The following is a 13,172-nucleotide window of genomic DNA, read 5'->3' on the forward strand; positions in this document are numbered from 1 at the left end:
CCTTCCAGGCCATTCTATGCCTAGCCAGATTCCCTTTTAATACTCAAAATAAACTATCTCATTTGGTTATAGATTGGCCTTACTCATCCCATGGTTGATAATTATATATTACCCCTAATAAAAATAACTGGGATCATAGCATAGATAATTTGAGGGGACCCATATATAGTATGAAACATTTAAGAGCTGCATCTGTCCATTAGTAGTAAAAGTGGCAGTCCTGGGGTAAATTTTCTTTTCCCATCCATCAATTTAAGTCAGCCTTAAATATGGACAGGGGTGATTTTTATTTTATGTGGACGGGAGACTGTTCTACAGCAGCAAGACATACCTGTCCCCCCAAGCCATTCTATTGATTTTGCAGAAGATGTTTAGATCCCTAGACTGAGAATTTTTGATGCCTTTTGCCTTGCTGATGTCCAGTAAATCAGTAATGGGTCAGAGAATGCCTTGTATACCAGACACAGATCACTTCTTAGCAGTCTGTGGCATACAGAGTATAGTGACAGGGCTTTGAGTCAGTCCATGATGGACATGTTTATGTCTTTTATCATTAATAAGGTATCTCTGTGGGCATTCAAGTTGTTGGATGTGTCTGGAGAGATACACGCCAGAGGGGGCATTATATTTAATGACTGTCTTAATGAAAGCTGGGAAATCCCTAGATCTGAACACAATCCCTTTGTTTATAAGCTGTGCAATATAGAAGGACATTTTTATAACACTAGATACATGCTTGTCAAATGTTAGGTCACTATCAACACAAGATCCCAAATCCTCAACTGGGTCAACTCTTAGGGGTGTATTGCCAATGTAGTAGTTCACCTGGGTAGATGACTTCCCAAAGGATACAATAATGCATCTTTTGACATTTAGCTTAAATACACGATTTTGGCACCAGTTATTTATTTGAGATAAACCTTCCTGCAGGATGCTGAAGTCATTTGGGGATAAAATGACTGTTCTGAGCTTGCAATCATCTGCAGACTCAATCATCCAGAGACCTTCAGTATTGGCTTTTACTTCAGAAAAGTAGATGCCAAATAGAAGACATCCCAGCACATAACTCTGGGGGGACTCCACTGGTGACTGGCCTCTTTGTGGAAGTAACTTACCCTAGTTTGAGTATCTGCATCCTATCTATTAACCAATTGGCAATCCAGTGGGTGACACAGTGGTTTATTCTGAGTTTATTTAGCTTTTCTACTATGCCTGAGTGGGGAATTGTGCCAAAAGCTTTGGCCAGGTTGATGTATGCAATGTGTACCATTTTGCCTTCATCCAATAATTTGGTGGCCTTTTCAAAAAAAGCATAACCTGCACATGAATAAATCCAAACCAAGATGAGTCCAGTGTTTGGAGGTTCCCTATGTCTTTATTGATTAATTTCATGATGTCTTTCCTTGGCTTCAGAGCCAGATCTAGCACAAGGCGAGCTAGACAGTGACCTAGGCAGTTGTCTAGGGTCTGCTGTCTTGCGGGGGGGGTCCACTGAGGGCTGCCACAACATTTCATTTCTTAAATAAACAGTTTGCATGCATTGTTTTCCTTAAGATGTACATTCTCTGTACATGTGCATCAGATGTCTGATGCACATACAGCAACACATGAGATTTAAACACACATTAGAACTTTCTCAGACCTGCTAGATGAGCTTGGAACTGCTGCAACCTTACAGAAATGCTACACATTTTGGAAGTGCTGCTTTCCCTAGCATTCATTCTATATACTCAGAGAGGTATGTTTGTAAAGCTTTAGTTATGGGTGGCAAATTAGTTAATTGGCTTCCTCAGTCTCAAACCCTGTACCTTAGATACAAGATGTTATTCCCCTGTTGGGTGTTCTAACTAATTGTTCCAGGGCATTTGTATCGACAAAGTCCAGGAATCTCTCTGCCTGTACACTAGTACTGGTGTAGGTTTTTTAGTCTATAATTGGAATCTTTAGATTTATTTATTTATTTTTATTTATTTATTTACATTTGTTTACAAGGAAAGTCTGACTGGACACAGGTCCATTTTCAGTGGAGGCCCAGGGAGAAAAGCTCCACAGTACAATAGAATGCAATACATGAGAGAACAAAATATAGAACATACAACTGATTTTAATACATAATAGGTTAGAAGTTAACAGTTTTAGTTAGACAGTACAGTAGACAGTCATTGAGGTACATAATAAAAACATTGAGGTACATAGTCAAAAATTTAAAAAAAAAAATAGATATCCTAAGAAAATGGTATTTGGTTTAATACTGAGTGATTCCAGAATGTGTAGGTAGGCATTGTGGCTTTCTTTTGTCATAGGAAGAGTCCTATATTTAGCTAATATATGGTATGGGGCCTTTTGGAATTTTATTTTGATGTGAAGAAGTCTCTAGTGAATCATGCTGCTTTGTCAGCCTTGATAGGAGTCTCTTCAGGATGAAGAGTAAGAGACCTCCACCTTTTTCCACTCCTGCACAGTAGGTGGTCTACAAATGTGGATGGTGTTATAGTCCTGCACAATTAAGAGTGCTCTCCACTATTTTAAACCATGTCACAGTCACTGCACAGACATCAATGTCTTCTAGGGTAAGACGGGTGTGTAGGCAGAGGAGTTTCTTGTTCAGGCTCCTAGCATTGATCAGTAACACTTTCATGCTTTCCTTTAATTTTTCATTATGTTGGCAGGTTTAACAGGTTGTCATTGACTAAAAAAGGCACTATGGGGGTGGACAATGTCTTTGCCAGTAATCAAAACCCTGTAGAGGACAGAAGCAGGCCATCCATGGTGAAGCAGCATGGTCTATGAATCAGATCCTGTTAGACTGACAAATATTGGACCCCCTTTGAATGACACTAAAAACTAAGCCAACTGATGAAGTCAATTATTTTTGATCATATTGTGGCATTGCATTATCCTTGGAGAAGGTAGAATGCTGCTCAATGCTAGGCTCAGGCAGAAAAGTAACTAAATTGCAGGCCTTTGTTGATTTTTTTTTTTTTTTTGTAGTCTGAGGAATTGATTTTGCAAGGGTCTCTCAGTGCAGCGACAGTTTTACACCTCTGCAGTAAAGTGGGGGGAGGGGACAAAATTCCTCTTGAGCTAAAGACCTGCATTTTAGTTACTTTTCTGGCTGTAACTTGATAATTTCTAAATATAGTATAAATCAAGGTCTGAGGCAAACATAAACGAGGGTGATGAGAGACAGAAACGAAACAGTCCTTTTACAGAAGGTAAAGAAAATAAAAGTGACCCTCCCAAATCCCATTATATGTCAATGGGAATTCAAAGTCACTTCCTTATGTCTGGCCTGAGTCATACAAAGTATTATGGGAAAGAGAAAAGCTTGAGGGAGTACAAGATCACATTGATACGTCAAGCCCCATTGTTAGCCATGTTGTGGAAAACAGGCTAAAATTATAAATAAGCACTTACAGTGATTTTGAGTTGTTGAAATAGGTCAGGAAACAGAGTGGAAAACAAACATTTTTTTTTAGTTCTAGGGTGGAGTTTTCCTTTAATGCAAAACAAGTCCTGAATTAGTCTGACATACACTCTGTACATAAGAATAAAATTACTATTTAATTATAACAGTTAGATAACTTAAACAGCAAAATTGCAAGTAACTGTGTATTGGAATCAGTAAAAAAGGCTTAAAGACCTTAGCTAAAGCAAATACAGACTGTTAAAATTAATTTTAAATCATTTTTTTTTTCCAGGATGGCTGCCGACTAGTCTAGTCCTTACTCTCTGAGCTCCTCACAGCTATTTAACTTTTGGTTTTTTTTACAACTATACATCAACCTTTTTCCTCAAATTTTTATACTAAAAGATTTTATAAATCTTTTTCTACGCATTTGGATTATTTTTTCTTCTGGAATTATTATCCTGGGATTTATTTTACCTCAGAACATTCTTGGTCTCTCTGCTGCTGGGACTCCTACTGCTCCAGTCTGTTCCTGGTTCCTGGTATCCTGTTAACTGCGTTCCATTTCTGGGCATGGCTACAAAATCTGACTCCATGGAGACTCAGCCTACAAAGGCCAAATATACTTCAATGCTCTCTCCTGAAAAAGATTCAGGTTCAAAAAGACTGAAGTCATCTAGACAACCTACAGAAACTATTAATGTAAGTAATAAAGATTTAAATGGCTCAAATTTCCTTTTAGAAGAACTAAAAATAGCATTAAAACCAATCCAAAGTGCTATACAAAACTTTTCAGAACAGTTTACAGACTTTAGTAAATCTTTAAAGCAAATAAACGATAGTATTGTTACTATTGAAAATAAAATCTTAGCTTTGGAGGTTAAAACAGACTTATTGGAAAGTGACTTTAAATCTAGAGATAAAAATGTTTCAGATTTACAAGCTAAAATATTGGATCTGGAAGCCAGGAGTCGAAGAAATAACATCATTATTCGTGGTTTACCTGAATCTTAGGACAATAAAAACTTGTTATCTGTGACTAAAAATATCTTTGAAACACTGTTAAATTGTGAAGCTTCTTCAAAATCTATAATTGTAGAGAGAGCACACAGAGCACTGCGTACAAAGCAAGATTCTTCCACACCAAGGTTAATTTATACTAAGTTACTAAACTTTCAAGACACTTTCCAGATCCTAGAAACTGCTAAAACAAAGAAACAATTCATATGGAAGTCTCACAAACTATCATTTTCCCAAGATCTTCCTGCACAGATCAAATTAAATAGACAAAAACTAGCCCCTATTGTGCTGACTTGATAAAAAGAGGGATTAGATTTGAATGGCATATCCTAATACCTTGTCTTTCACAGCTAATGACAAAAGATTTGTATGTTCAGATCCTAAAGATGCAAAAGACATTTTTCTTAAAACATTTAAAAGCTTCCTGACACTGTATCTTAATATTCTACTGTTAAAGAACTACAATAAGGTTTGATCTTTTCTTTTCTTTAATATGACAGTATTTGTGTTACATGATTTGTAATTCTGGTGTGACATAATTATATTACCTTAAGAACTTGTCATGTAATTTACACATGATGGATTTGGTGTGACAGTGTGCAGTGACAGGATATATGCTTGTTAGATTTGTGTGGATTAATAGAAGCATTTAAATTCCTGTATTTACTTTTTTCTCTTTCTCTCACATATGCTTGCTGTGTAAATAGATAATATGTTAATTTTACTACAAGCTTTGGAGTTACAGCCTTCTGTGTAAGCTAAATGATTTTTGGAGGGAAAAACATTCCATCTCAACATTCTAGCAAGAAAATCTTCCCCTCAGAGTTCCAGCTGATGCTCTGCATGAACATGCACACTACAGTCTCTCTGAGATGGATGGTGATGTCAACATTTGTGAGGAAAGAAGGACAGTTTCAAATACACAAGTCTGCTTGTTTTCAACAAGTATTCAATAGCACTAACTTTTAATAGATCTGGCTATTATTTAAAGTGTTTTCTCTTCATAAATGAAGGTTGCTTTTAAATTTAAACAGATTCATGTCACATAATATATTCAGTGACTTTTAGTGTGTCTGCATGACTTCAAAGCAAGCTGCTACTTTCATAAAGCAGAGTGAAAATGTTTCTGGAAACAAATGAACAGGTTAGTTTTATATATTAAAATTCTAAAGGATGTGTAAAGAAATGAACATATTTTCCTATTCAGAATATTTTTCATACAATATTTTATATTATACTGAAGTGTTTAATTTGACAAATGTTACAAAGTATACCTGTTCATATGAAAGTTTCATGTTCTTTCTATTCTCTGCTCTCTCTCTTCTCAGAGGCTGGATGTGATATTTATGATTAGTAGTTTATGTTTAAGAAAGCCTTTACTTATTTGAAAGGTTTGAAATAACTATCTTTAATATGATTAACTGAATCTACATGTATATATTTAAGCCCTTAGATTTACTGCATTTAGCTTGCTTGTTTCTGTTTTAATTAGATTTTCAAAATGTTTACTTTAAAAGCCTTGTCTTTTCATGTTGTTTTGCTATGTTACATCTATAGCTTAGAAGAATAGTATGGCTATATAACCTAACAGAGTCATTAGTAAAATATTCAAAAAGTAGATTTAAAATTATATGTATGCACATTGTTGTACAATCAGTCCAATATATATGATGCTGTTTAAGTTACTATTTAATAATATAATTATACTTTATTCATGTATATTAACTAGTGTTAAAACCTTACAGCTTATAATATTTCATTTTGAATAGTTCATGTACTATTATTATCTAGTTAATAGATGCATCTCCAGACTGAATTGTTTTTCATTTTGAGATATGGTTGCTTGGTAGTTGTTTTTTGCTTTATTTGAACTATAACTAAATACTCATTCTACAGGTATTAGTGCTTTTATCATACTAATGGTCATGTTGATTAATGAAATTATCACTAAAGTACTAAAGAAGGTTCAGTAGATAGTGCATGACTATTATCTTTAGTTCAGTAATGCTATGCTTATTTACTTATATTATAATGTTACCAGTTGGTTTTGTTATACTTATATATGTTATCTTACATATCTTTCAGTTTTAATTGTATTACTTCTTATGATAGAGTGTTCTAGTTAAGCAGAGTGTGATTTATTTATTATTTACTTGTTTCTCTTTCTCTTGAAATACTTGAGGAAATACATTTAATCACTATAAATTTCAATTTAAGGATAGGAGCTTTAGATTAGTATTAGAAGTAGGGATTAAGCATGTTGGATGTCTTGAAATTAGTTAATTTTGTATATATTTTTAGTAGTATTACTCGGACTTTATGTTATGTTAGGCTTCCTTTGAGTAATTTGTATTCTAACTTGAGGTTATTATTATCTATAATTACAATGTTTTTTTCATGTTCTTCTGCTCTTCCTTTATCACAGGGGGATTGGTGGGTAGGCACTAGGGTTAGGATAAAGGTTATTATTATACATTTCATGGTTCTTAAAAAAACTTTTTTCTTTTTCTTTCAACAAATATTATTTGATGACTTGCTTGAATACTTAAAGACTGTTTTTTCTTTTATTTTTTTTCTTCTTTTTAATGTTGTGTTGGATTTGCACCTTGAGTTCAATTTTATAGCATCAATAATGATTATACTTGTAGAATATGCCTATTGACATAATTTTAGATTCTTGGAATGTTAGAGGCATTCAAGATAAAGCGAAAAAGTCACTATTATTTCATATGATCTTTAAATCACAGGCTAACATTTGTTTTATTCAAGAGACCCATATTTCACGTATTGATTGGAATAAAGAGTTAAAAAAATGGATCAAAAGATTATAGCTTCAGGTGACTCATCTAACTCCAGAGGTGTAGCTATAATCATTAAACAAAAATTCATTGGGAATATTATTGATGAGAAATTTGATGATGAGGGGAGGTGGTGCTTATTTACCGCTTCTATTGCTGGTTTGGACAAACCCTTATTAATTTTAAATCTATATGGCCCATGTAATTCACAACATTCGTTCATTTTAAAAATTTACAATATTCTTGCATCCTATAAGGATCATCATATTATAGTGGGTGGTGACTGGAATGCAGTTATAAACCCTGTAATTGATCGTTCGCGGTCCACTGTCACCTATAATCTTCAATCTACTCTGGCTATAAATGATTTGATGACAGAATATAATTTAATAGATCCCCTCCGCACTGTTAAAAAGATAAACAAGAATGATATATATACTTATTATTCTAAGTGCTATCATTCGTGGTCCAGATTAGACTTCTTTCTAATTTCAGATTATATTTCAAAATATATTGTGGACTTTACTACAGAACCCAGATTCTTTTCGGATCACTCAAGAATTTCACTAAAATTGAACATAAAACCCAATATCAAAATAAAACTATGTTTAATAAGTGGACCTTAAATAATAACTTATTGTCAAATGAAGATATTTGCAAACAAGCTTCAGAAATCCTAAATGAAATGGTGAATAGTCTTGAATCATCAGACATTCCTTATGACATACAATGGGCTGCATGTAAAGCAAGATTAAGAGGTTTATTTATTAGTAAAGCTGCTTTTTTCAAAAAACAATACTTTAAGAAAGAGGAATTCTTAAAATCAAGAATTTCTTCGTTGGAAAATCATCTTAGTCTGAACTATGATGCTACTTTAGAAAAACAAATTTTTGATTGTGAGAAAGATTTAATTCTACTTCACCAAATTAACCTCTCCTTAGCTGAACAAAAGCTACTTGCTTCATATTCAGAAAGGGCCCAGGTTCCATCTAAATTGTTAGCGAGAATTATTAAAGTTAACTTCAGAAATCCAAATATTACATCTTTATCTTATAATAACAGATTATATAATACTGATGAAGAGATTATTCAACTTTTCACCTCTCTTTACACTGAGTTATATTCAGGTTCTTCTAATTCTGTTAAAGATAATCACTCAAAACTCTTTTTAGACTCTTTGCAGTTCCCTAAACTTAATGATAATCAGCAAAAACTACTTTCTACCCCTATATCGGTACAAGAAATCTCGGATTCAATAGATAATCTTAAATTGGGTAAATCTCCGGGACCTGATGGTTTTACTCCAGAATTTTTCAAAACTTTCAAATTGGTAGTTCTTCCCTTTCTATTTAAAGTTTACAATCATATAAGAGTTAATGATATCTCTGATATTCATTGGAACACATCCAAAACCATTCTAATTCTAGAAAATAATAAAGATAAATCTGACCCAGTAAATTATAGACCCATTTCTTTAATTAACGTGGATATTAAGATTCTGTCATCTATTCTGGCTAACAGATTGAAACGGATTTTACCCTCAATTATCTCGTCAGATCAATCAGGTTTTATGTCTCAGAGACATGCTTGGGATAATACTCTATCTTTAGAGACTATACTTCATCTCATTAAGAAAAATCCAAACCCTATATATGCTTTGATTATAGATGCATCAAATGCCTTTGACAGAGTATGTTGGAACTTTCTATTTCAAACTATGTTATGTTTTAATATTCCCTTATTCTTTATAAATTTTTAAAAGTTTTATACAAAAATATGTTTACTAGACTATACATTAATGGTCAATTTTCTGCTCGATAAAGATCACTAAAGGAACAAGACAGGGTTGTCCATTGTCCCCTTTTCTTTTCAACATTTACTTAGAACCTTTGCTATTGTTTATTACTCAAAATACTTTTCATAACATCCCTAGAATTCTTAATACTAATATTCATTTCTCTGCTTTTATGGATGATTTAGTAATCTACTTTCAAACTCCATTATCTGATTACAGAAAAATAATGAATTCTATTGATTATTTTTCTTTGGTTTCCAACTATCTTTTAAATTCTACAAAAACTCATATTTTTCCCTTAAATCATTTAGCACACAAATCTTTTTTTGTTTCCAGACGATCATTTTCAGTTTACTTATAATATAAAATATTTAGCAATCAATTTAGAACACAATAATAAATCTTCCTTTCAAAATAATATTAATAAATTATGGAACTCTATATTGTCTGATATGGACAGATGGAAGCATCTAAACCTTTCATTTCTTTCAAGGGTGGCCATTATTAAAATGAATATTCTGCCTAAATTTCTTTACCAATTCTCATCATCTGATCAGATAATTTCAAAAAAATTTTTGAGTCTGTAAATAAAGCTTTGGCAAAATTCATATGGTTCCCTAAATCTGTTAGAATTTCCTATTCTAGATTGGCATTTTCGAAGGACAAGGGAGGTTTGGGTTTACCTAATCTTTATCTCTATTATTTGATTGTCTCATCCAATAAACTTCTTACTATCTCTAAATTCAATAACACTTCTTATCCAAATCACTCTTTATGGATGCAATTATGGTATAATTATGTCATTTCTAATAATTTAAATCCTGAAGCTATTCCCTTTATCTCTCTGGATAGTTTATTTATTAAAAATATATCTACAGTATTTAAACAAAAGATTAGAGATTTCCAAACCTTACTCAAAATGTGTAAACTAGAAAAGATCTCGCACCATGTTCAGCCAATTCATCTAAACCCAAATATATTATTGGACAATAAACTTTTGAACTTAACAAACTATCCTTTAATTAAAAATCTAAAAGTAGGAGATGTTTTGAAATATCTTGACTTGCCTTTATCTGACTGGCGTAAGTTATTGAATGTAAACTAGAATTACTCACCAATTCTTACACAACTAAGAGCAATAATTAAAAACAAATTTGTATCTCTGGTCCCCATAGACTCACAATTGAAAAACCTTAACACGATTATCAAAATACTTTCATCATCTGATAAAATGGTCTCAAACTCATATAAATTAATTAATTCTTTAATGATGGACCACAACTGTCTTTTATCTAATGTTTGGTTGAATTATAATTCCCAATTGTCAGAATCTCAGAAAGTCCTGGCTATTAGACACACTAAGGAATTTATCCCTTTTAAAAATTAGCATACACACAATTAATGATTAATAATGATGCCTACTTTACCCCAATCAAATTAAACAAATTTAACCCAAATAAGTCCCCTTCGTGTTCATGCTGTTCTCATCCCCAAGCAGACCTCCTTCATATTCTATGGTATTGTCATTTTTCTCACAGATTGTGGACATCTTTGAAAGTCAGACTGCAGAAAATGGGATATCAAAAATCCACGTTGACGTGGGAATTTGCTATTCTACATATTCCATTGATTCATCTTTCAAAAGTTGATATTCATGTTATCATTTTTATTTGCTCATTACTAAAACTTTATATAATACAAAATTGGATGGATCGTTCTAAATTAAAATGGGTTACTTTCCAGAAAATGACTTTTAAATTTATTGATGCTCAAAGATACTTAGGTGGAAGTCCAAAAAAAAAGCTATTAGAAAGGTTGTGTTAGAAAAGGTTCTAAACATATTAAATAGTTAATGTTAAATATATTTTTTTTTTTCTCTCAGGTTGCCTAACTTGTATATAGTGTACATATGGTGTATGTTTTATTTCTAAATAACTTATCAAAATCTCATGAAGGTTGTTATCACTAGATGAATTGTTATATGTTCATTTATGCCTTCTTGTTATGTATAATCTTTTAATTGTCTTGCTATTCATATAATTAATAAAAAAAATTTTGAGAAAAAAAAAATTTTAAATCATATCAAGAATGAAAACTATTATCTGTCTTTTTGTCTAATGGAACTACTATATCAGAAGACATAGAATTCTCCAGAATCCTTCATCAGCTCCTCCCAACACCCACCATCTTTATCTTATCTTTGCTCATCCTCTGATTTTCTCTGTATCTACTCTTCCTACTTCCTCTACTATCTTCCTCTTCCTTACCTTTCACTTTGTAAATAGAACACCTCCAGTTTAATCACTAACTTATGTATCAGCAACACTCCAGTACTTCTAATCTCCAGCTATATCCTTTCCTCCTCTTAGCTAACATCCTGTAAATAATGTATTTACATTCTTCATTCTTTCATAACTGTTTAGTTCTGTAATGCATTCCTCTGTAACTGCATTTTACTAAACATTGTCAAGTCTGTAGAACTTTTTTATTTCACTGTTAAATATTTATAAATATTCTCTGTAATTATGTAAAATTACATTCAAAGCTTTTCTCCCTGGATGTCTGCTAAAAATGGGTATACATGTCCAGTCGAACTTTCCAGTAAACAAAGGGCTATAAATAAATAAATAAATAAATAAATGCCGTTCTGGTAGCACAAAGAGATAAAGCCCTGACTTCAAGCACAAGTGACTTGTGTTCAATTAGTGGCTCATGCAACTGAGAGAGAGGCAGGGAGGTATGGGTGTGCCCATCCCAGGGAGAATGTGGTATGTGGGCTCCTTGGAAATGATCTCTAGTGGAGGCCAGGGATGTTGGTAGTGGAAGCATGGTTGGTGGGTTGAAAGACTACTGGCTGAACTGCTGCACAAGCAGGAAGGTACACCACTAGCACACATTGCGCAACCATGCAGGGCTCATAATACACTGTCACAAAAATTGATGGAAGGAAAATGGGTTGTCCATAAGTTAAGACCCTGCCCCATGACAGAAGCTCTGACATGTTGAATCCTGTAGCCTTGATTCCAGCAGAAAATACCTGATACGTTTGGGGGGGGTCATAGAGTGGCTGGTAGACTGGTGCAGTCTGAGCACGAGGGACATGCCAGTACAATGACAGAAGGGGATGACGGAAAAAAGAAAACATTAAAAATAAATAAATTGACCACACTCATTCCTTCCATCCTCATACAGGACTCCAGTTCCAAAAGATGGACCGGCAACTAAAACCGGTACGCAAATGTTTTTAATCTTCTGTCTGCCAATAAAATGTTCTCATTTCCACACTTGAACATGGTGTCCTCATTTTGCTTTCAGCTCCAATCTAAACTCCTCTTTATTAAAAAAAAAAAGAGAGAGAGAGAATGCATTGATTCATCTCTCACACTGGAACATCTGTACCCCACCAACAAAATCCAACTGGCTCTCCATTCATCTTAGGTCATCTTTCCTGTTTAGTATCTTGGTTTTCTAACATTCTTATAATTCCTACTGTATTCCACTCAAGCATAAACTATATCTCTATTCCACTGAATATTCTCATAGGAGACATGACAGTCTACTACTACTACATGGGCCCTACCTATTAGTTGGCCACTGGTGAAAACTCCTTCTCCAAGTTTTTACCCTCAGTTTGGAAATCCCTAACAGAAGAGTTAAGACAAGCTACAACTCTGTTTCAAGTTCAAACACATCTATTATACCATGACCCCACATTAATATTCCAAAATGTGCACTCTGATTGGTCAGCTTGCATGTTGTAAATCGAATTATACTAATGGAAAAAGGTCCGGTCGCCCGGACTTTTTCCATTAGTATAAGTCTTTTTTAAAACACTGTCTCGCTATGTTAAAGGAGCTTAACATAGTGAGATAGGTTTAAAAAAAGCAACAGAGATCTCCGTTGCTTATTTTAAAGCTGTCTCGCTATGTTAAACCCATTTAACATAGCGAAACAGTTTGTAAAAAGCAAAGGAGATCTTGCTTTCTCCGTTGCTTTTTTCAAAACTCTCTTGCTATGTTAAATGGGTTTAACATAGCGAGACAGCTTTAAAATAAGCAATGGACATTCTCCCTTGCTTTTTTTAAAGCTGTCCCACTATGTTAAACCCATTTAACATAGCGAAACAGTAAAAAGCAATGGAGATCTTGCT

General features: G+C 33.5%; 1 protein-coding gene across 1 annotated transcript in view; it reads right to left on the bottom strand.

Moving 5' to 3' along the window:
* Positions 1-3,499: 3,499 nt before the first annotated feature.
* The window catches only part of SLC25A48 (solute carrier family 25 member 48), a 771,594-nt gene continuing 761,921 nt past the window's right edge, over positions 3,500-13,172 (bottom strand). Inside the window, exon 7 of the mRNA XM_044069895.1 lies at positions 3,500-3,538. Within this exon, the coding sequence (XP_043925830.1) occupies positions 3,500-3,538 (39 nt within the window). The remainder of the gene's footprint in view (positions 3,539-13,172) is intronic.

Source organism: Protopterus annectens, chromosome 4.part0 (genome assembly GCF_019279795.1).
Source record: "Protopterus annectens isolate FY-2018-M chromosome 4.part0, PAN1.0, whole genome shotgun sequence".
NCBI lineage: Eukaryota > Metazoa > Chordata > Ceratodontiformes > Protopteridae > Protopterus > Protopterus annectens.